At 45.0% G+C, this 25,213-nt stretch overlaps 1 protein-coding gene across 1 annotated transcript in view; it reads left to right on the top strand.

Annotated features, from left to right (window-relative positions):
• The window catches only part of THOC2 (THO complex 2), a 780,683-nt gene that overhangs the window by 120,504 nt on the left and 634,966 nt on the right, over positions 1-25,213 (top strand). Inside the window, exon 7 of the mRNA XM_029607862.1 lies at positions 22,480-22,613. Coding sequence (XP_029463722.1) covers positions 22,480-22,613 — 134 coding nt within the window. The remainder of the gene's footprint in view (positions 1-22,479; positions 22,614-25,213) is intronic.

The following is a 25,213-nucleotide window of genomic DNA, read 5'->3' as shown; positions in this document are numbered from 1 at the left end:
AATGGGGCAGGGGTGTGGCCTGCTTGTTGCAGCGGTTGCTACCCCTAATTGAGCTGGATGTTCACTTGGATGCAGATCAGGCGCTGCTTTCTACATTGGTGGTGGGGTGGAGGGGAATTAGGGCTGGAGGGTGCTGGAAGCCAATAGTAACAGGTGGGAGAGAGAAAAAGGAAAAAAAAAAAAGGATAAAGTGTGTAGCTTGTTGGGCAGACTGGATGGGCCGTTTGGTCTTCTTCTGCCGTCATTTCTATGTTTCTATGTTTCTTACCTTGCCTTCCTTCCTTCTTACTCTCACCTCCCCTCACTTACAATACTCTCCCTTCCCTTCCATTTATTTAGCTCCGTTCCCTTTTCCTCCCCTCCCTTCTCAGAGGGAAGAAAAGGGGAGGGAAGCTGAGTGAGTGAGGCAGATAGAAAGGTAAGAGATGGGGAGAGGAGGTGAGGGAGTGAGACATTCTCACTTCTCCTCCCTTCCCTTTCATAACCTGCGTGCCTCACCTTCTGTTGCCTGTCACATCATCGCAGTTGTCTTCAGCCCACTGGAGGTGGTACTCTTGCCGGCCCGTCTTTGCCAGGCTGTATTGGTCCTCTTCAACCCGCAGCGGGTGGAACCCTCACAGGCAAATCTTGAACATGCTGCCGCGCCTCTGCTTCTGTGCCCGTGTGTGGTGGAAACCTGATGGACATGTCTTCGCGCTGCTGCGGTTCTGCTCCTGTGCCTGCAAGGGGTGGGATCCCTGTCTGTCTTGAAGGCCAACATAAGAACATGCTATACTGGGTCAGACCAAGGGTCCATCAAGCCCAGCATCCTGTTTCCAACAGTGACCAATCCACGCCATAAGAACCTGGCAAGTACCCAAAAACAAAGTCTATTCCATGTTACCGTTGCTAGAAATAGCGGTGGTTATTAATTAATAGCAGGTAATGGACTTCTCCTCCAAGAACTTATCCAATCCTTTTTTAAACACAGCTATACTAACTGCACTAACCACATCCTCTGGCAACAAATTCCAGAGTTTAATTGTGCGTTGAGTGAAAAAGAACTTTCTCCGATTAGTTTTAAATGTGCCACATGCTAACTTCGTGGAGTGCCCCCTAGTCTTTCTATTATTGAAAGAGTAAAAAACCGATTCACATCTACCCGTTCTAGACCTCTCATGATTTTAAACACCTCTATCATATCCCCCCTCAGCCGTCTCTTCTCCAAGCTGAAAAGTCCTAACCTCTTTAGTCTTTCCTCATAGGGGAGCTGTTCCATTCCCTTTATCATTTTGGTCGCCCTTCTCTGTATCTTCTCCATCGCAATTATATCTTTTTTGAGATGCGGCGACCAGAATTGTACACAATATTCAAGGTGCGGTCTCACCATGGAACGATACAAAGGCATTATGACATTTTCCGTTTTATTCACCATTCCCTTTCTAATAATTCCCAACATTCTGTTTGCTTTTTTGACTGCCACAGCACACTGAACTGATGATTTCAATGTGTTATCCACTATGATGCCTAGATCTCTTTCTTGGGTTGTAGCACCTAATATGGAACCTAACATTGTGTAACTATAGCATGGGTTATTTTTCCCTATATGCATCACCTTGCACTTGTCCACATTAAATTTCATCTGCCATTTTGATGCCCAATTTTCCAGCCTCACAAGATCTTCCTGCAATTTATCACAATCTGCTTGTGATTTAACTACTCTGAACAATTTTGTATCATCCGCAAATTTGATTACCTCACTTATCGTATTTCTTTCTAGATCATTTATAAATATATTGAAAAGCAAGGTTCCCAATACAGATCCCTGAGGCACTCCACTGCCCACACCCTTCCACTGAGAAAATTGTCCATTTAATTCTACTCTCTGTTTCTGTCTTTTAGCCAGTTTGTAATCCACGAAAGAACATCGCCATCTATCCCATGACTTTTTATTTTTCCTAGAAGCCTCTCATGAGGAACTTTGTCAAATGCCTTCTGAAAATCCAAGTACACTACATCTACAGGTTCACCTTTTATCCACATGTTTATTAACTCCTTCAAAAAAGTGAAGCAGATTTGTGAGGCAAGACTTGCCTTGGGTAAAGCCATGCTGACTTTGTTCCATTAAACCATGTCTTTCTATATGTTCTGTGATTTTGATGTTTAGAATACTTTCCACTATTTTTCCTGGCACTGAAGTCAGGCTAACCGGTCTGTATTTTCCCGGATCGCCCCTGGAGCCCTTTTTAAATATGGGGGTTACATTAGCTATCCTCCAGTCTTCAGGTACAATGGATGATTTTAATGACAGGTTACAAATTTTTACTAATAGATCTGAAATTTCATTTTTTAGTTCCTTCAGAACTCTGGGGTGTATACCATCCGGTCCAGGTGATTTACTACTCTTCAGTTTGTCAATCAGGCCTACCACATCTTCTAGGTTCACCGTAATTTATTTATTTATTTTTATTTAAAAACTTTTCTATACCGTCGCTAAGTTATGCACCATCGCAACGGTTTACAAATAGGCACAAAATAAGCTATATATAGGTAGTTATCATTCATTCTAACAGGTGCCAAATAAGAACGGTTACAATATCATTAATAAAATTAAATTTTGTGTAGTGATGGCTTAATCCAGGTTCAGTCCATCTGAATCATTACCCATGAAACCCTTCTCCAGTACGGGTACCTCCGCAATATCCTCTTCAGTAAACACTGAAGAAAAGAAATCATTTAATCTTTCCGCGATGGTCTTATCTTCTCTAAGTGCCCCTTTAACCCCTCGATCATCTAACTGTCCAACTGACTCCCTCACAGACTTTCTGTTTTGGATATATTTTAAAAAGTTTTTACTGTGAGTTTTTGCCTCTACGGCCAACTTCTTTTCAAATTCTCTCTTAGCTTGTCTTATCAATGTCTTACATTTAACTTGCCAACGTTTATGCATTATCCTATTTTCTTCTTTTGGATCCTTCTTCCAATTTTTGAATGAAGATCTTTTGGCTAAAATAGCTTCTTTCACCTCCCCTTTTAACCATGCCGGTAATCGTTTTCCTTCTTTCCACCTTTCTTAATGTGTGGAATACCTCTGGATTGTGCTTCTAGGATGGTATTTTTTAACAATGACCACGCCTCTTGTACACTTTTTACTTTTGTAGCTGCACCTTTCAGTTTTTTTCTATTTTTCTCATTTTATCAAAGTTTCCCTTTTGAAAGTTTAGCACGAGAGCTGTGGATTTGCTTACTGTCCCTCTTCCAGTCATTAAATCAAATTTGATCATATTATGATCACTATTGCCAAGCGGCCCCACCACCGTTACCTCTCTCACCAAATCCTGTTCTCCACTGAGAATTAGATCTAAAATTGCTCCCTCTCTCGTCGGTTCATGAACCAATTGCTTCATAAAGCTATCATTTATTCCATCCAGGAACTTTATCTCTCTAGCGTCTCCTGATGATACATTTACCCCGTCAATATTGGGGTAATTGAAGTCTCCCATTATTACAGCACCACCAATTTGGTTAGCTTCCCTAATTTCTCTTAGCATTTCACTGTCAGTCTCACCATCTTGACCAGGTGGATGGTATTATACTCCTATCGCTATAGTCTTCCCCGACACACAAGGGATTTCTACCCATAAAGATTCAATTGTGCATTTAGTCTCGTGCAGGATGTTTATCCTGTTGGACTATATGCCATCCCGGACATAAAGCACCACACCGCCTCCCGGGTGCTCCTCTCTGTCATTGCGATATAATTTGTACCCCGGTATAGCACTGTCCCATTGGTGTCTCTGAGATGCCAATTAAGTCTATGTCATTCACTGCTATACATTCTAATTCTCCCATCCTACTTCTTAGACTTCTGGCATTAGCATACAAACATTTCAAAGTTTTTTTTTTTTGTTTGTATTTTCATTCTGCTTTTTAATTGATAGGGATAAGTTAGAATTTTTTAGCTCAGGTGAGTTTTTAATTACAGGCATTTGGACTACTTTTCTTATTATTGGAACCTCACTGTCAGGATGCCCTAATTCTAATGCATCATTAGTATCCTTTGAAGATACTTCTCTCCGAACCATGCACTGCTGAGTGACTGTCTGCTTTCCCCTTTGTTCTAGTTTAAAAGCTGCTCTATCTCCTTTTTAAAGGATAGCGCCAGCAGTCTGGTTCCACCCTGGTGGAGCCCATCCATTCGGAAGAGACTCCCCCTTCCCCAAAAGGTTCCCCAGTTCCTAACAAAACTGATTCCCTCTTCCTTGCACCATCGTCTCATCCACGCATTGAGACTCCGGAGCTCTGCCTGCCTCTGGTGACCTGCGCGTGGAACAGGGAGCATTTCAGAGAATGCTACCCTGGAGGTTCTGGATTTAAGTTTTCTACCTAAGAGCCTAAATTTGGCTTCCAGAACCTCCCTCCCACGTTTTCCTATGTTGTTGGTGCCCACATGTACCACGACAGCCGACTCCTATCTAGGTGACGCGTGAGGTCCGTCACCTTCGCACAAGGTAGGCATGTTACCAGGCGATCGTCACGCCCACCAGCCACCCAGCTGTCTACATTCCTAATAATCGAATCACCAACTATGACGGCCGACCTAACCCTTCCCTCCTGGGCAGTAGGCCTTGGGGAGAGATCCTCGGTACAAAAGGACAGTGCGTCACCTGGAGAGCAGGTGATGCACTTGTTCCCAATCTGTTTAGAAAAGAAAACAAAAAATTGCGGACCCCTATTCCCCTTCTATCGTTCTTAGCATCCATTATGTTTGACTCCTCCTGAAAAAACAAAACAAAAAAACTCTGCGATAGAGGATTTTCTCATGTCTGCATTTCTGACTGAGGTATATCTACACATTTGCTAAGAACATCAGTGTTTCCTGAACCTTGCCGGTCTGGGATGTCATTATTGTTTTCAAACATTGTCCCTTGACCTGGTGGCTGAGCTCATGAACTATGTACAAATTCATGGTGCTAGTACTTCCGTCTCTACTGCCTGGAGTCATGGAGTCGTGGCTACTGCCTGGAGTCAATACCCTTATTAAATAAACATACACAGGCTTGACTCCAACATCGCTCTAAGCTTCAACAGCAAGAGGAAATGTGGAAAAAAGGATTCACACTCACAAAGAGTGGAGTAGCTGGCTTGTTACGGCGGTTACTACCCCAAATCAAATAAGCCTGATACTTCACTTTCAATGCATATACAGCATAGTTCTCTGATTCAACGGCAGGGGAGAAGAAAAACTGATACTTCACACATCCAGCAGAGCTCTCTGCTTCAACGGCAGGGGAGAAGAAAAGAGGGTTCGCACTCACAAAGCGGGGAGTAGCTGGCTTGTTACGGCGGTTACTACCCCAAACCAAATGTGCCTGATACTTCACTTTCGATGCACATCCAGCATGGCTCTCTGCTTCAACGGCATGGGAGAAGAAAAACAACCAATAAGGGCTAATAACATAGTCTGGGTAAAACAAATAAGCATGGGTGCAGCTTGCTTATTGCGGCGGCTACTACCCCAAACTAATCAAGCTAGATATTTCACTTGGATGCAGCTCCATCACTGCTCTTTACATTAAAGGTGGGGGTGGAAGGGAAATAGAACCAAGAGCTAAGAGAAACAGATAAGTATGAGAGAAAATATGTGTGAAGCTTGCTGGGCAGACTAGATGGGCCATTTGGTCTTCTTCTGCCGTCATTTCTATGTTTCTATGTTTCTACTTAAAGGAGGCATGTTTCTATATAATTTACAATCGTCACACATGCTGGAATATTTCTGTGTGCGGGGGTCATGCTGCTGGGTAGACTAATTCTTCCAGAGGCTCGTAATCGGAAGTTAATTGTTCACTTTCTGGGGTCGATGGTAGTCACAAGAACATGCCATACTGGGTCAGACCAAGGGTCCATCAAGCCCAGCATCCTGTTTCCAACAGTGACCAATCCAGGCCACAAGAACCTGGCAAGTACCCAAAAACTAGGTCTATTTCATGTTACCATTGCTAGTAATAGCAGTGGCTATTTTCTAAGTCATCCTAATTACTAGCAGGTAATGGACTTCTCCATTACCTGTGAGTAGGCACACTTGCGCATGTTGCTTTCCCAGTGGTATCCGTGGTCGCAGGAGTGTGTAGTGTGGTTTCTCTTGCCCCGAGGGTCAGAGTCCACTTGCAGTGGTGACTTTAAGCAGATCATATCAGGGAGAGATTTCCCTAGAGACACTGGGATGTGATGTGAACTGTTTGAGTTATGGGACTCACTATCAGGAGTTGGTGGCACATGCAGTCTGACTGGCATGTTTGTGCTTCTCCGAGAGGCTGGAAGCTTTTCTAGTATTGCTACTGTCAGACAAAGCATAGACACTCTACATTAATCATATAGGCGGCACAGAAGCCTTTCAGCACCTAATAATGTGTCGGAGTTGTCAGATATTGAGAAAGTACCGCAATTCTTCAGTTGGTGATCTGAGAATACAAAATAATGGTGCTGTCGTTCAGGTGTGGCCGTGGAGTAGGATATTGTAAACCTTTCTGCCAGGAACATAGGCATTATCTGTCTCAAGATTACTATCTAGACCGAAGCTGGTTGCTACAGATTGGCCCTGGAGGCCATGTTTGCTGATCTGCAGAGGCTGCTAGTCGACAGTTCTCTCAGCCTGTCATTCGTGAACCTTCGGTTGCTTCAGGGAACCCATGCTAATACCGGTTCAGGGTCAATTTGGTTTTATAGTTTGGCCTTTGAGAGAGTTAGGTTGCTGAAGTATGGTTTTCTTCTGTGGTGACTTCCACTTTGCTACAAGCCACAAAGTGTTTTATCTCTCTAGCTTCTTTTACAGTCAGATTTTCCAGGCCTGGTGTAAGGAGTGAGGTCCTCAACCACGCAAGAAGAAATTCCTTACTCTTGGAATTTTTGCTGGAAGATTTGCTTACAGGCTTGAGCTTTACCACCCTGAAGGTTCAGGTATCAACCCTCGACTGTTGTAGTGGGTGTGTCTTTGGTGGACCATTATTTTCTTATCCAGAGGTATCCTGGTTCTTGACGGGAGTTAAGCGCTTTTGGCCTCTTGTGCAGCTACTAGTGCCACTGCATGTCTTTCATCAGGTCTTGACTGTATTTGACAAGTTCCACCTTGTAGCATTACTTGTAGCTACAGGCCTTCAAGTAGTTTTTTCTCATGGTAGTCTATTAAACACATTGGGTTTCTGGGCTGCAAGATCTTTTTTGCCATGAGCTGTCTTTTTGCTTGCCTCTTGGTGCAGTACAGCTTGAGGCTATGCCTGCCTTCTTGCGGCAAGTGGTTTCTGAACTTTTACTTGACTCACTCTATTCCCCTGCCCACTCTGGAGGGAAGTTCATGATTAGTGGGTCTCATTTTTTTTGTGCGCATTGGATGTCAAGTGGCATCTGATGAGATACTTGAAGATTTCTGAATCTTTCAGGTAGTCATATCGGTTGTTTTTGCTGCATGGTGTGGCGGTAAGCAAGGGGCTTCGGCAACATGGGCAGCTATAGCCCAGATGCCGAGATTTTCTTCTGTAGGTAAATTAGAGTACGTTCAGTGGTGTTGTCTTCAGAGAGTTGGTTATTTTCTCCTGACAAGATTTCCCAGGTAGTGAAGTGATCTTCCTTGCGTACATTCCCATATCTTATCGCTTGGACGTTTGGGCTCCAAAGTGCACAGACTTCAGGCAGCCTTCTGCCCTGTTTGGGAATAGCTTTGGTACTTCCCACTGATGTAGTTTGGCCTGCCTGAGTGCAGAGGAAGGAGAAATTAATACTTACCTCACAATTTCCTTTCCTCTAAGGAGAGCAGGCTAATCCACAACCCATCCTCTGCTGCCTATTTACTATTAGCTCACCCCTTCTTGCAGGCGATGCAGGCAGTTATTCTATTCATTCATTGAAGGATTGGTAAGTGACATGATCGGCCCTTGAGATTAGTGCATGTTTATGCTTTTGTCTGAGCTCTGATTGGGTGAAAACATGACGGGTTCCTGATTGGGTGAAAACATGACGGGTTCACTATTAATATTCGTATTCATCCACAGTTTGGCTTTTCTAGAGAATACTAACAGGCTGAGGTTGGAGCGGGGCTATATGTCTGTGACATCAACTTTTGCTCAGTCTCCCATTTGCTGGTAGAGGTGCATAATCCACTGGTGTGGATTAGCCTGTGCTCCTTAGAGGAAAGGAAATTATCATGTAAGTAAGTAATTTCTTCTTTTTTAAAAATGCCCATGCCTGTTGTACACTCTTAACCTTTGTAGCTGCACCTTTCATTTTTTTCTAAATATTTTTCACATTTTATCCTGAAGACAGAATGATTTGTTTCACTCAAACATTTTGACATCTATTTGGATGCCGTTATCTTCAGTTTGTCAAGTTCTATTAGTTTGTTGGTCACTTTTAGTATTGATATTTACTTTATTTTATTGTTACTATCATAAGTTATTTGTGATTTGACATTTTTTATGATTACTTTTCTTTGTTTTACTTGTTTTATTTTGTTACTCTTATAAGTTATTTGTGTTACGATTTTGTTTTATGATTACTTTTACTATGTATGTTTTATTTGTACCACACCTGGATACAAGCTTAATCAGATGGGATATAAAATTTTAATAAATGGAAAAAAAAAATGAAAATGAAATACAATTAAACCAAGCAAATGACAAATGCTTAACAAAATTACTGTTAGCAACATTTTTAGAAGGTGAGCAGCCTTCTTAATAATTCAGACAGTGGTGACTGAATGTGCTTTGCTTTTGGACTTGGCCATAGAAGTAGTCATATGCTTTTCTCATAATGTCTGTGTATCAGTACCCCAGACCATAAAAGTATGTGCCCAGCATTGGCTGTTGTCTGCATCAACTTCCCCTTTTATCCTCCCCCCCCCTCTTCCTTTACCTCGAAGCAGAGAGCAATGGTGTACTTGTGTCAGAAGAATCGAGGCTAATTGGTTAAAGATGATAATCCCCATGCCCTCTAAGGATAATAACTGCTGTTCCCTGCAGATTACCCTCATGTACCATTTTCTCAATTTCCAGTGTCTAACCTTTAGGGATCCGTAGTGTTCATCCCATGCCTTTTTTAATTTGTTTACTTTTTCATCTTTCCCACCTCTTCCAGAAGGGCATTCCAGGCATTCACCACCCTCTCCATGAAGAAATGTTTCTTGATGCTGATTCTGAGTTGTCCCCCCCTGGAATTTCATTTTTCCCATAGATAAGCAGCTGAATTAGCCATGCTGTCTGGGTAAGTCCTCTGTGCCACTAGGTGGCGGAGCTCTCTAAGATCACCCAAAGTCTTTTGGTGAGGTGTTTCTTCTTGCATACCACTCTTGCCTCCTCGAGGCTCCTAAGTCCATTTTTTTCCGCACGACTGAATGCAGGCAGAGCTCTTCTCTCTGTGAGGGAAAAAACCTATCAAGAAGTTGACAGGAAAACTACTACACTTAACATGCCTTAACCAGGGTTTATGTTTTGTGAATGTGGGAAAATTATGTCTGTGACAGACAGATATCAATTTTGCTATCTATGCCTCGGTCCTAGACATGACTAGGCTAATTGCAGGGACTGTGGCCGCATGTCCCCACGGGTGCAGTGCCAAAGGGCTGCAAAAATCACTCAATTAAGAGAGGAGGCATCTGGCTCGTATGCCTCCTTTGAAGCTTCAGCTAGGTCATCTCAGGGACCGAAGACGACCCCCAAGGCACCAAGCCCTTCGAAGGGCCACCTCTGTGGATCTGGGTCCAAAAGGGAAAAAATGATCAAAGATTCCACCAACGCAGGGTGCGGGAGATGCGCCAAAGACATCTGTGCATCGTGATGTTGACACGCCTCCGACACATGGACGCGTCATGGAAACACAGACGCATCGACGTACCGAAGCACCGACGCATCTGACCAACATCGACTCATCGGCGCACTCATGACACTGCGAAGCCGAAGAAATCTGGTGCACAAGTGTCCCAACCGAAGCTGCTGACGCAACTGGTAATGAAACATAAAAAACATCCCATAGATCACAAAAGGCCACTCTTAATAGTAAACCTGAAAGAAAGCCCGTCTCCTCCACGAAGATCTGGTTCTTCTTTTTCTTCTTCTTCAGAAGTTTTTTCTGGGCTATCTGCAGCCTCTCATCACTGCAGAAGTTCAGGACTGCAATATCCACTTCGCCCCAAAACCATCTACCCACCCATGGATGTTGGCCGCCCAAAAGGACTGGACACTGATAGCCTCAAAGCGGTTATACTACCATTACATCATCAGATGAATCCGAAACCTTTCACTTCGGCTTCTGACACTATCACGCAAATTATTAGCATCTTGTCAAAATTTTTAGAATTAGTTGAACAGGGTCAACCTGTTCCTAATGAACCAGAGGAAATACCCTCATTCCCTAAACCGGGACCAGCGCCAAAAACACAACCTAGGGAACCTTGGCCTTTCCATTGGATTCCCCAAGTTCATCCTCCTCTCCAAGATCATCAACAGGCTACCCGTCCGGCCCGCAAGAGTTACCACCAGAGCCAGTTTCCCCACTGGAGGATCTCACATACTCACAATTCCTAGAAAAAGTGGGTCACCGGTTGGGCGTGGAAACCAAAAAGATACCGGACCCCAGACAGGAGATGTTTGGAATCCTCAAAATCTTCGACACTTCTGCTGAACCTACGGCACTTCCTTCACACCCAGTTTTGGAATCACTGCTGGAAAAATCTTGGGACTCTCCATTTTCCATGACACTCACCCTTCGGAAAATGGACTTGAAGTACAGAATGCGTGATTCACCTTTCTACACTAACATACAACTACCACATGCTTCAGTGGTTGTAGAATCAGCCATGCAGAAAGCATGAAAAACCAGATTGCACTCCAATAATCCACCAGATCGAGACACTAAGTCTCTAGACGATTTTGCTAAAAAAGCTTACCAGTCAGGGGTTCTCAACGCCAAAATCCAAAACAACCAGTTTTACGTGGCACAATACCTCTTCGAATGTCTGTAAACCTTAAAACCTATTTTGCAGCAGGGTTCAGAAGATAACACCCCTCCACCAGAATTCCATGATATGGAGGAAGGTCTTCACCACCTGGATTGATTGATGTATGAAGGATTTGAAACCGCTGTTAAAACGACGGCTAACGCCATTGCAGCCAGGCAACTAGCATGGTTGAGGTCAAGCGCATTAAGGGATGAAGTACATGGAAAATTTGCTAACCTTCCCTGTTGACCAGACAATTTGTTTGGTGATAAGTTAAGGGAAACTGTTGCAAAGTTAAAAGAACAAAAAGTGGCAGTGCTTTCACTAACACATGATACGTCATCCTCTAGGTGTCCTTTTGGTCCATATAAAAAAACCTTATCGCAGGCGACAATATCGTCCTTACCCTACTTATAGGCCACAACAATATCAAACAACTCGCCAGCAATCTTACCAGCAACCAGCTCCACGTCAGCACCCGCATGCTCCTCGTCAGCCATGCCAATCTGCAGACCCTCAACCACCCAAAAACCAACAAAGTTTTTAGGAATAACCCTACCACCACTACCAAATCAGAAAGTTGGAGGATGGCTGTCCCACTTTCTTTCGCAATGGAGCACCATAACATCAGACTCGATATAATGCGGGATGGATACTCTCTCAATTTTATATCTCTTCCACATCCAGTGGTCACCAAACACCAAGGTATTCATCAGAAAATCCTTCTTCAAGAAGTAAACCACCTGCTTTAACAACACTGTATACGGGAGTTACCTCAAACCCGATATCAGAAAGGGTTCTATTCAGAATACTTCCTCATCCCCCCAAAATCGGGAGGACTCCGGCCTATTCTGGACCTACATTCCCTCAACAAATATATACAGAGGGAAAAATTCAAAATTACTTCTCTCAAATCTATTCTTCTCTTCCTACAGCCCTGGGGACTGGATGTGCTCCATAGATCTAAAAGATGCATATGCTCATAATCCAATGCATCCCAATTCTTGGACTTACCTCTGTTTTCAAGCAGAAGAGAGACATTTTCAATACAAGGTTCTCCCGTTCGGTTTCTCCTTTGCACCCAGAGTTTTCACAAAATGTCTAGCAGTAGTGGTGGCACACCTCCGTCGACAGGGGGTTCAGATATTTCCCTATCTCAACGATTAGCTATTAGTAGCCCCTAATCCTACTCTCCTCTGGAACAATTTAATTCAAACGATAACTTGCCTAGACAATCTGGGTCTTCTCATAAATTATGAGAAATCGAACCTTCAACCTACACAAACGCTGGACTTCATAGGAGCTTCTATAGACATCATTCAAGACAGGGCATCCCTGCCACAACCTCTGGCACTAGCTCTCACTACGCTAGCCCAGCGCCTATTACAACTTATGAAAACTTCAGCCCGCTAAATCTTAACCTTGCTAGGTTATATGGCAGCCTGCACCTACGTGGTCCCACACACGAGACTGCACATTTGTCGTCTTCAGTGGGGCCTCAAAACTCAATGGTCTCAATTCTTAAGTTCATTGTCAACTCCAGTGACACTAACAACCAACATGAAAATAGACCTTTGCTGGTGGTTAACGCCGCCAGCATTGACAGAGGGCTCACCGCTCAGGCCCCCTCGACATCAACTAATTCTTACCACAGATACCTCCCCCAAAGCCTGGGGAGCCCATCTTTCCAATCTACAAACTCAAGGATTGTGGCCAACCACGAATGCAATTATCACATAAATTTCCTAGAATTGAGAGCTATCAAGAATGCCCTTCAAGCTTTCCAACACAACCTGCTACACCGTATCATCATGATCCATACAGACAGTCACGTAGCAATATTCTACATTAACAAGCAAGGAGGTTCCGGTTCATGGAACCTTTGCAAGGAAACAATACAGATTCTGGTCTGAGCCCACTCCAAGGGAATCTCCTTGCAAGCTACATATCTGCCTAGGAACAACAATTCCAAAGCAGACAAGTTGAGCAGAATTTTTCACCCGCTCAAATGGGAACTCGATTGAAGTGTTGCCAATTTAATTTTCTCTATTTGGGTCCCGGATCGACCTCTTTGCAACAGAACACAACATAAAAGGTCGATCTTTTTTGCTCAGTATACCCCAGCAAACACCGATTTGATACAGGATGCATTCCTCCTGGACTGGTCTCAAGGCCTCCTTTATGTATTTCCTCCTGTTCCCCTGATCTCCCGCACAGTACAAAGATGCATCGAGGACAGTTCGATCTAATCCTCATCACTCCAGCATGGCCACGTCAACCGTGGTACAGATACCCAATTCAACTGTCAATTTGCAAACCGATTCCTCTAGGGAATGCCCCCACCCTCCTCACCCCACAGCGAGGATCAGTGCTCCATCCACTTCACGCATCACTGAATCTCACTGCATGGAGACTGAAAGGGTCACATTCCAAAATCTGAACATTTCACCTCAACTGGAAGACATTCTAATCGCATCCAGGAAACCATCAACGCGACGAAACTACCAGCGCAAATGGGCGAGTTATGCATCCTGGTGTTAGTCAGTGGACACAGCCCCACTTACGTGTCTGCCGGAATGCCTTCTAACTTACCTCCACCTACTTTACAGACAAGGACTGGCCACCGCCTCTCTTTGTGTTCACCTTAGTGCGGTAGCAGCTTACCACACTCCTCTCAATGGAGAATTGATAGCCTGTCATGCTCTTATTTCCCGATTTATGAAGGGTGTACTACATCTACGACCCCCCCCCTTAAGGAAGCCACCAGTACCATGGGATGTCAACCCAGTTCTGGAACAGCTCATGTTACCACCGTTTGAATCTCTGGACACTTGTCACCCTAGATACCTATCCTGGAAGGTACTATTTTTAGTCACCCTCGCATCCGCAAGGAGAATCAGTGAACTTTCAAGCCTTGGTGCACTACCCACCTTACCTTGAATTCTACCACAAGGTTACTCTGCTTATGTACCCTAATTTTCTTCCAAAAGTGGTCTCCACCTTTCATTTAAACCAAACCATAACCTTACCAACTTTTCATCCCAAGCCACACGCAAATGACAGTGAGTGGCGTCTCCATACATTGGACTGCAAACGTGCACTTGCATATTATAAGAAATGCACTCATTCTAATAAGACACTCTCAACTCTTCCTCTCCTTTCAATCCAAATGCACCAGGACTTCCTGTTTGCAAACGAACATTATCATCCTGGCTTTCTAAATGTATACGTTTCTGCTATCAAAAATGTTCGGAATCCCTGTCTTCCACACCCAAAGTCCATCAAGTGCGTGCAATGGCTACATCTGTCGCACATCTCCACAATGTGTCTATCTCAGACATCTGTAAGGCAGCCACATGATCGTCACTGCAACCCTAAACACATCCCATTGTTTAGACAAACAGACGGAAGGTGATGCAAAGATGGGGCAGATACTCCTAGATGAGCACTTCTTTATCTAATTCAACTCGATTATAAGAACTGTCCGCCTCTTTTATATAGTATTGAGCTAAATGTTACCTCAAGTACTTACATACTCTGGCACGCTTAATACTTAACCTAGGGACTCCCAGACAGCATGGCTAATTCAGCTGCTTATCTGTGGGGAAAAAAGCAAGTTTGCTTACCGTAAATGGTGTTTTCCGTAGATAGATGAATTAGCCACACTGACCTGCCTGCCTCCCCGGACAGTTCCGGCATTGCATATAGTCTTGCTTTGACATAGACTGAGGAGCCTCGAGGAGGCACGAGTGGTATTGCAGGAAGGAACACCTCACCAAAATACTTTGGGTGATTTTAGAGAGTTCTGCCATCTAGTGGCACGGAGGACGTACCCAGACAGCATGGCTAATTCATCTGCTATCTACGGAAAACACAGTTTACGGTAAGCAAACTTGCTTTTTATGACCCCTTGTTCTACTGTTTCTTTTCCAACGGAAAACATTTGAAGTTCATGCATCATTAAAACCTTTCAGGTATCTGAAGTTACGTATAATATCTCTCCTACACCTCCTCTCTTCTAAGGTATACATATTTAGATCCTTTATCCTCTCTTAAGTCTTCCAATACAGATCCCAAACCATTTTGGTTGACCTTCTCTGGACCACCTCCATCCTGTCTCTTTCCTTTTTGAGATATGAGCTCCAGAACTGAACATATTACTACAGGTGAAGCCTCACCAAGGACCTGTACAAGGGCATTATCACCTCCTTTTTGTTACTGGTTATTCCTCTCTCTACGCAGCCCAGAATTCTTCTGGCTTTAGCTATTGTCTTGTCACATTGCTTTGCTGCCTTCAGATCACAAGACACTATTATCCCAAGGTCCTTCTCCCAGTCAGTGCATGTTAGTCTTTCAGATGCATGACTCTGCACATCTTGGTGTTGAATCCCAGCTGACAAATCTTCAACCATTTTTCAAGTTTTCTTAAAATCACTTTTCCTAGCGTGTAGCAGATGGACTCATTACAAATGGGTATAGTGTGCTCGTGCTAGCAGTTGGAGACGGATCTGATGTCAGCACGTGGTACATATTACCCCTGCAGGAAGTGCAGACGCTCAGTAATTTCCGTCTCCAAAGCAATTTGGAACTACCTAACGCTCGCTGAGCGTTCTTCCAAAACCTACAACTAAATTCTTGAAGCATCCTACCTGAAGACGAGCCCCGCACTCCTGCGGTGATACCCTACGGTCCCTCCCCCAGTTGAGTTTCCCGAGGTGATTTCCGTGGTCCCTCGGAGGTAAGAGCCTCGGTCCGGTGGCCAAATCGCGGCAGGGACCTAGCACCCGAGGGAGAAGGGCTCGGGGCGGCGTGAGGCAGCCTCGGTCTCGATCCGTTCGCGGTGAGGACTTGGCCCCCGAGCGAGACGAGTTCGGGCGCGGCCTAGAGGCAGCGGGTGCACTTCCTCGAGCGCGGCGGTGACGGTAATTACCCTCTCCCCCCGCAGCCGGAGACCGCCCGGGTCGCAGCCGGGAAGTGCTGAAGATCAGGTAAGGTGTACATCTTTACTTTGGTCTCCGGAGAGCGAGGATCAGCGGGGTCTACCTTCGTGGCAACCCGCCATTTTGCCTGCCTGCTCTCCATCATTCACGTTGTTAGGCGCACGGCGTTAGGCGCGCGTTGATAGCATTCATAAGCGCACGGGCTTAGGCGCACGTTGCTGGGTGCATGTCGATAGCGTTCCTAGGCGCACGCTGATAGGCGCACATTCATAGGCGCATATTCATAGGCGCACCTTTATATAAGCGCACCTGCATAGGCGCACGTTGATAAGCGCACCTGCATAGGTGCACGTTGATAGGCGCACATCATAGGCGCGCAGATCTTGCGCATTTTACAAGGCGAATCGCATAGATATACTAGACGCAATGGAGCGTATGAGAGCCCAGGCGTCCACAGGGCTGGCACCTCCGGAATCTGGTATAAGAGCTCTAGGCCTCTGCTCAGCATGCCACCTCAGAGCCACACAGAGCGAGGAAGCAGACTCCCTATGTGCCCAATGTGAGGAGGCCCTGGGAGTTCCAGGTCAGGGCCGATCTCAGCCCAGTTTAATTGCCAGTCCCTCAGGAAACACCCCTGACCTAGCAGGCCGAAGTGAGCAGCCGGGGAACCCTAGAGACCTGGTGCCCCTGAGGCTAGACTCTGCTTCACTCTCCTGGGTGGAATTATTCAAGGGGATTCATGCCTTTGTCCAAATGCAGTCTGCTCCCCGTACGGATCCATACGTACCGGATGACTCTGCCCCTGGACCGTCTAGGCCTAGGCGCGCCACTCGCCACCCGGAAGCCCCACTTATGGGGATTCAGATTGCTCTGAGGAAGAAGGCGAGCTTCCCGAGCAGGGTGAACCTCCCTCGGGGATAGAGCCGTATCGAACCATGAGACGCTTCTTCCTTAAGGAGGATCTCCCAGACCTGGTCTCTCAATGCCTGTCGGAATTGGCTATCCCGGGCCACGGCACCCCAGGGGAACCCAGAGTGAACCCCCTGCTAGAGGGCCTTGTCAATCGGCTCACCATTTTCCCCTCCTCCAAGCAGCACAGCAGTTGATCGATCTGGAGTGGAATGCGCCGGAAGCCTCATTCAAAGGGGGTCGGGCCCTGTCCAGCATGTACCCCCTGGACCCGGAAACTAAGGAGCTGCTGGCGTGCCCCAAGGTAGACGCCATAGTCTGCGCAATTGTGAAGCGCACCACCATTCCAGTGGAGGGAGGGGTGGCCCTCAAGGATGCGCATGACCGGCGCCTGGACGCCATCCTGAGACAAGCCTTTGAGGTGGCAGCCACGTCCCTACGAATCGTGACCTGCTGCACCGTGGTGACATGTTCCTGTTTGTCACAAGCCAGGAACAACACCCCGGGAGAAGAAATGGAATCCGCTCTCTCATTCCTCACTGACGCTGCTTCCGACTTGGTTCGTACAGCAGCCAAGGGAGTGTCATCCTCAGTGGCAGCCAGGAGACAGCTCTGGCTACGAAATTGGTCGGCCGACTCCTCCAAGGCATGCCTTACGAGAATGCCCTTCAAGGGATCCCTCCTGTTCGGCAGCGACCTCGAGAACCTGGCTAACAAGTGGGGCGCCTCTCCATTACCTTGTCTACCAGAAGACAGGTCAAGGAGGAACCAGCGCCCTCTTCCTAGACCATCCAGAGGTAGAGGCTCTCAATGCTTCAATCCCTACCGGACTCGCTACCAAGCACCTCGTTCTCAGACCAGGAACCAGTCCTTTCGGACCAGGCACAACAAGAGGGGATCCGGCTCGGGTTCGGGTCCCGGCCGCACCCCGCAATGAGAATCAGCCGACCCATCTGGGGGACGAAGATTTCGCATGGAAACTCTGCGGTCAGTCCGAAGCACAATACAGCCAGGGGAGTATCTCACATCCCTGGATCTGTCCGAGGCCTACCTGCATATCCCAATCCATCGGGATCACCAGCGCTACTTACGCTTCAAAGTCCTGAAACAACACTTTCAGTTCTGGGCGTTACCCTTCGGGTTAGCCACCGCACCGCAAACCTTTACCAAGGTAATAGTAGTGGTGGCGGCGTCCCTCAGGAAGGAAGGAATTCTCGTCCATCCCTACCTAGACGATTGGCTGATCAGGGCAAGGTCACCGGAGGAGAGCCACCGAGCAACCAGCAGAGTTATATCCCTTCTGGAAAGCCTAGGATGGGTAGTCAACATGAACAAAAGTTCCCTACAGCCTTCGCAGTCGCTGGAATACCTAGGAGTCCGATTCGACACCCAGGGAGACAGTCAATCTGACCTCCAAGAGGAGATCAAAGCTCCGGAATCGTTTGCAGGCTCTGCTGAGCTCCTTCCGGCCCACAGCTTGGGATTATCTACAGGTCCTTGGCCTAATGGCGTCCACTCTGGAAGTAGTACCATGGGCACGGCCCATATGAGACAGTTACAATACGCCCTCCTATCTCGATGGAGACCACGCTTACAGAGCTACACTGTGCATCTCCCTATACCGGCCAGAGTACGGAATCAGTTACGGTGGTGGCTGCAGCCCGGCCACATGAGCCAGAGGTCAAAGATGTCCTCCCCAACCTGGACCCTACTCACTGCAGATGCCAGCCTGAACGGCTGGGGAGCACACTGCGAAGAGCTAACCGCCCAAGGGCGGTGGAGCAAAGAAGAGTCGGGGTGGAATATCAACCGACTAGAGGCGCGGGCAGTCAGATTAGCCTGTCTGAGATTTGCGCACAGACTTCGAAACAAGGCAGTCAGTGATGTCGGACAATGCCACCACGGTGGCATACATCAACCGACAGGGCGGAACCAGAAGCAGACAGGTATCCCTGGAAATAGCCCCCCTGATGGTTTGGGCGGAAGCAAACCTCCAGGACATCTCCGCCGTCCACATCGCCGGGAAGGACAACACCACGGCAGACTTCCTCAGCAGAGAAAGCCTAAACCCGGGGGAATGGCAACTGTCACCCACGGCCTTCCAGATGATTGTGGACCGGTGGGGGACTTCGGGCATGGACCTACTAGCAGACAGGTCCAACGCTCAAGTACCCAGATACTTCAGTCGCAGACGGGATCCTCTGTCCCACGGGTGCAACCATGGCCTCAGGGGATCCTACTATATGTCTTTCCCCCATGGCCCCTGTTGGGCGCCATTATACACAGGATTCAGCGACACAGAGGCCTAGTTCTTCTGGTGGCCCCGGACTGGCCAAGAAGACCCTAGTACGCGGACATGAGAAGACTGCTGGCAGGGGATCCCCTTCTCCTGCCCCCTCACAGGGACCTGCTGAGACAAGGTCCCATCCTTCACGAGAATTCAGCTCCATTCTCTCTTACGGTCTGGCCATTGAGAGGGCTCGACTGAGGAAAAGGGGATACTCGGGGGCGGTAATAGATACACTCCGAGCACGCAAGTTCTCCACATCACTAACTTACATACGGGTCTGGAGAGTATTTGAAGCCTGGTGCGAAACTCGCAGCACCAACCCGCATGCTGCTAAAATCACCATCATTTTGGATTTCCTGCAAGATGGGCTTCAGAAGGGTCTGTCCCTCAATTCAATCAAAGTTCAGGTGGCAACACTGTCCTGCTACTGCCCCAGGTGTGACGGCAACAGCGTTGCCACACACCCAGACGTTTCACGTTTCCTGAAAGGAGTCAAACACATTCGCCCGCCACTGAAATGGCCTGTGCCCCTGTGGAACCTCAACCTCGTTTTGGACTTCCTAGCGGGATCCACCTTCAGACTCCTCCGAGGACTGTCCCTTCGATTGTTAACTTGAAGATGGTGTTCATGTTGGCCATATGCTCAGCACGCCGCATCTCAGAGCTACAAGCACTGTCATGCCGCGATCCGTTTCTCAGGATCACCCCAGGGGGCTATCCATCTTCGCATGGTTCCTTCATTTTTACCCAAAGTAGTCTCACACTTCCACCTCAACCAAACCATATCCTTGCCAACCACGGATGGGTTGAAGAAATCGGAAGCAGGTCGAATACTGCGTCATCTCGACATCGGTAGGCTGCTATCCAGATACCTGGAGATGTTGGAAACAGTACGAAAGACGGACCACCTGTTCGTCCTTCACAGTGGGAAGCGGCAAGGAGAAGCGGCCTCACGAGTGACTATTGCTCGCTGGATCAAAGAAGTTATCAAAGCGGCCTACGTAGAAGCGGGAAAACCACCACCTCTACGAGTCAAGGCTCACTCTACCAGAGCACAAGCGACCTCCTGGGCAGAAACTAGGATGCTGTCGCCTGCAGAGATATGTAAAGCGGCAACGTGGTCCTCCATCCATACCTTCTCCAGATTCTACCGTCTGGACGTCCAGGCCAGGGAGGACTCAGCATTTGCAAGGGCAATCCTAAATGTACCTCGGGCAGCCTCCCACCCAGTCCGGGAGTAGCTTTTGTACATCCCATTTGTAATGAGTCCATCTGCTACACGCTAGGAAATGGTGAGATTACTTACCTGATAATCTCGTTTTCCTTAGTGTAGGCAGATGGACTCAGCATCCCGCCCGGCTGCCGATATAAATGGGGATTCATCGTTTCAAGGTAAGCCATGTTTCCTTACATAGGGCATCCACCCTGCCGGGTGTCGACGCCTTCCGGTTGAGAACACTGGCGGTCTCCAGCTCCTATCAATCGGTCAGGTTAATCATGTTCAGTTAATCAATCGGTCAATCACACATATATCCATACAGCTTTTGCAAGGAAGATTACTGAGCGTCTGCACTTCCTGCAGGGGTATATGTACCACGTGCTGATGTCAGATCAGTCTCCAACTGCTAGCACGAGCACACTATACCCATTTGTAATGAGTCCATCTGCCTACACTAAGGAAAACGAGATTATCAGGTAAGTAATCTCACCATTTCATTCTCACTACTTCAGGTGTGTCCACTTTGTTGGAGATCTTAGTATTATCTGCAAATAGACACTTTACCTTCTATCTCTTCCACAATGTTGTTCACAAAGATATTGAGCAGAACCGATCCTTATGGCATGCTAATTAACACTATTCTCTCTTCAGAGTAGGTTAATTTACCTTTAAACACTGTCTCCTGTCAGTTTGTGATCATTTCCACCACATTTGCGCTCACTCCCAATCTTTTCCTTTTATTCACAAGTCTCCTATAAGGGACCCTACAAAAGCTTTGTTGAAATCAAAGTAAATCACATCGAGCGCTCTTTCATGATCCAGTTCTCACGTCACACTATCAAAAAAATCAATCAGATTTGTCTGACAGGACCATCCCTCGGTGAAGCCATGCTGCCTTGGGTTTAGCAACTAGAGATCACTATCATTTCCTTTAGCCTGCCTGCCTCCCTGGAGATTCAACTACTCAGCTAGATTTAGCTCTCAAATTGATTGAAGGGGCTCACAAGGCAGTGCCTGAATGGAAATACCTGCACGTGCTCAGTAGAACAAAATCTCTATTAGCTAGGGGAGAGAGGGCTGCTAGATGACATCACCCACATGTTCTGGCTAATTCATTCTACAATCTACAGAAAACACTGTTAATTGTAAGTAAACCTGCTTTTTAAAATATTTGTCTTTAAATACATTTTATAATTTTTTTCTGGTTTTAATTACTTCCTGGTAAGTGTTCTCCCCCCTCCCCCCCAAAAACAACTTTAAAATTAAAACAATATATAGTGTCAGTATAATATGACTCTCATTCCAGTCTTTTCTGCTGTAATGATTAAACAGTGTAAAAATCATTTTACCTTTAATTTTAATGAGAACCCTGTGTTTGTGCTTTAATAAAGTTACTTATGTTAGTAACATAAGTAACTTTGTTATCCTTCCTATACTGTTTGCTAGAGCGGCACCTGTCTTGCAACTCCCCTACTAAGTCTTATCAATGTCTCTGATCAGCTTGCATGAGCAGAAAATCTGAAGGAAACCTAAATAACCTTTTTTTTAAAAAACCTCCAAATGTTTTGGAATATTTCAATGTTATCCTTAACTGTTTGTCTACTTGACTGAAAAGCAGCACATCATTTTTTTCGCTGCTTTTACTTAACATCAGATGAACACTTGAAACAAGACATGTTTTTCTTTGTAATATAATTAACACTCTTGAGTAGTTTGGTTTGAATGTACTAACCTGTAACTGGTAACTAGTCCTCTAATATATGCATCATTATTTATTTGAGGTTTTAAATTTAGATGTTAATGTTTTTGACAGCTTGTATGCCTTAAACCAGATTTAGTGTAAGTGGATAAAAGTTGAAGTGGCTAATTTATTTTTGTATTTAAAGTTTTCTGTGTAATGGAAACACAATGATGCATGAATACTAGTTGGCGATGGCACCTGTTTCTTCTGACTACATTTATTTATTTATTTATTTATTTTGTATACCGACATTCGATCGAGATATCACATCGGTTTCCAGGTAACAGGTTGAATAGGGCGAGATCTGCCCTATTTGCAAATCTGCCCTATGTGCAAATCTTTAAATATGAAGAATATGAAGAATATGAAGAATAAAATATGAATATGAAGAATAAAACTCCATTACTTTAATTACAGTTATAAACAACAGAAGTTCAATTTATTAAGAGAAGAGAATGAAGGTTATGCAAAGCTGACTGCAGAACTGGGTCAGGATTTGTCTGGAAACATAACTAGTGATTTAATCCTGGAAAATATCAAGTCTTTAATAGGTAAGGGGTTTAATTTATCTGTAGTAAACAGATTTTGCTGATTTCTGTGTAAAGATTTTAATAGATCTTTGGGTTTGTTTTCAATCTGTTTCATTATTTCTCAGTTGGATGGTACCTCCTTTGTTTTCATCACATACTCTTTATTAATTATTTTTTCTTAACTTCAGTGCAAAGGACAGTTCCTTCTTGTATTGTGTTGCACATTCTGGGTAATCCTTCCTATACTGTAACTGACAACACTTAGGATGAAAAAGAAGATTTAGGCCACTAGATTTCTAATTTGCATAATGTTGCATAACATTAGTAGCCATGTTTTCTACTCTAGTGGTGTCTGTATGTATGTGGACCGCATATATGAAGGTGTAAAGCGCACAGTAGGAATTTCTTAAAATGAAAGGTGGTATACATACTGCGAATGTTAAAGCACTCTTTTCCATATGTGATCATTTTTGTTTGTCATTTGTGCTAACATAGGCAAATAAAATCTCCCTAATTATAAATAGGTTGTTAATATTTAAATCCCCTGAGGGCAATTTGCACCAGTAGTCTGCCAATTAGTCCATGTGAAGATTCTATTTACAATGGTAATAAAACAAGAAGTGGTAGTAATATTTTTACAGAAATTGGCTAAATCCTTTATAATTACCAGAGTATTTAAAAGTTAGCTGTATGTATTCAGCAGAAAACTGAGGAAATGCACAGGACGTTGACCACAGGATGTCACCATTGCACCAATGAGAGTGTATATTGTAAGACGTAATATTTTTATTTATTGTTTGGTGTAACATTTGTTTGCCTATCCATGACATTTAACTTAGTGTTTTGTATTCATGCCTTTAGGATTTCTATAAAAGACTATTTGATGCTGTTTTGAGATTTTGTGTTCAGCTGTAGCCAGAAAAGATTCATTGTATATTGTTGATAGAGAAGCAACTGACAGCAGTAGTTGGTTTTATCAGGGTATGATTGTATAACATTGAAAGTGGGATAGGGGTTAGAGGATCAACTGATATCTATAGTATTGCACTAGGAATACAGTTATGCAGACTAGATGGTCCTTATTATTTTTAGCTACCATTAGTATTTAATTGCCCAATGTGCATTGTGATATCCATAGGAAAAAAAGACATCTGTAAGAGTAACCATATGCTATATTTAAAAAAAAAAAAAAAAAAAGCGAAAAAAATACGGTGGGTATGTATGTATGTATATGAAACTACAAAAGGTAAGGCAATATGTGTATTATCTGAAATGCTCAATTAATAAACGGAAAAATCCCAACTGGAAGAAAGGAGCACAGGTGTATACTATATGTTGTCATATAAAACAAATCTTTATTGGCATATAATTCAAAAAAACGTTAAAATGAATGAGCACCTATACAATTAAATCCCTAATATGGCACAAATACATTAATGCATGTGTAATTGTATAGAACATACATAAACACTGATTGATTCCTATGCAAATACGTTTAATGGGTTACATCATAACATTGGAATGCGAATCAAAGAAGTCAATCCTAGGTATGATAAGCTGACGAATATATTAAATGTGTACATAAACATATTCAGAACTGAAAATCACAATACATTTTTATATCACAAAGTAGGTATAGATTAAGAAATCACAATAAATTCAAATGTCACAACTTGGCTGTGGATATCCCACAATATACAATGTGCTCTGGGGGCCAGATTTTTAAACTTATGCACGGGCGTAGATTTGTTCATGCAACCCGGCGCGATGAAATCTATGCCCAGTTTTATAACCTGTGTGCAGCCGCGCGCATGTTATAAAATCCGGGGTCAGCGCGCGCAAGGGGGCGCACACTTGTGCATCTTGCGCACGCCAAGCCCAAGGGGTGCCCCGATGGCTTTCCCCGTTCCCTCCAAGGCCACTCCGAAATTGGAGCGGCCTTGGAGGGAACTTTTTTTTAGCGATTTTCCCATCTCTTCCCCCCCCCCCCCCCCCATCTTTTGTTTCCGAAGTTACACCTGCCCGCGCCGGCTAGCCATTCCCCGGCACAGGCTGCTGTGCCGGAGGACTCAGGACCGCCCCGGGACGTACGCGCGTCCTGGGGCTTGTGCATGCCGCCAAGCCTATGCAAGATAGGCTCAGCGCACGCAGGGGCAGCTTTTCGGGGGTTATGTGCGTATCCCTTTGAAAATCTGCCACGGGTCAATTTCCTAGCGACCATTTATTGTAGAATAAACTAATAAGTTATTTCTTTAAACATTAGAAGTTGATGGTATTGATAATCATCCAAAAGAAATGTGTAACCTCCACAACCTCACTAATAATAGCTGTTAAGATACATGAAAGAGATAACCCCATGTTTTGTGTATCCTGGCTATGAAATGAAATACACTGAAAACTGAAATGGTATAATATATAACCTGGATATGATGTCAGATCCCTGACAAGGCCCTTGTTTAGCTGATGTCGCCTTCTTCAGGGGCAACCCCTGACTTAAAAAACCACCAAAAAACCACCAGTCAGAGAGTCAGAAAAAATGTAATTCATGCACATATGAAAGAATGTGCATGAATGGTATTATTCAAAGTAGGTGATAACACAATAACTTGTAACATTACTGT

This window comes from Rhinatrema bivittatum, chromosome 6 (assembly GCF_901001135.1).
Source record: "Rhinatrema bivittatum chromosome 6, aRhiBiv1.1, whole genome shotgun sequence".
Lineage (NCBI taxonomy): Eukaryota > Metazoa > Chordata > Amphibia > Gymnophiona > Rhinatrematidae > Rhinatrema > Rhinatrema bivittatum.
The sequence above is the reverse complement of the archived record's forward strand: the minus strand, read 5'-3'. Positions and strand labels throughout refer to the sequence as shown.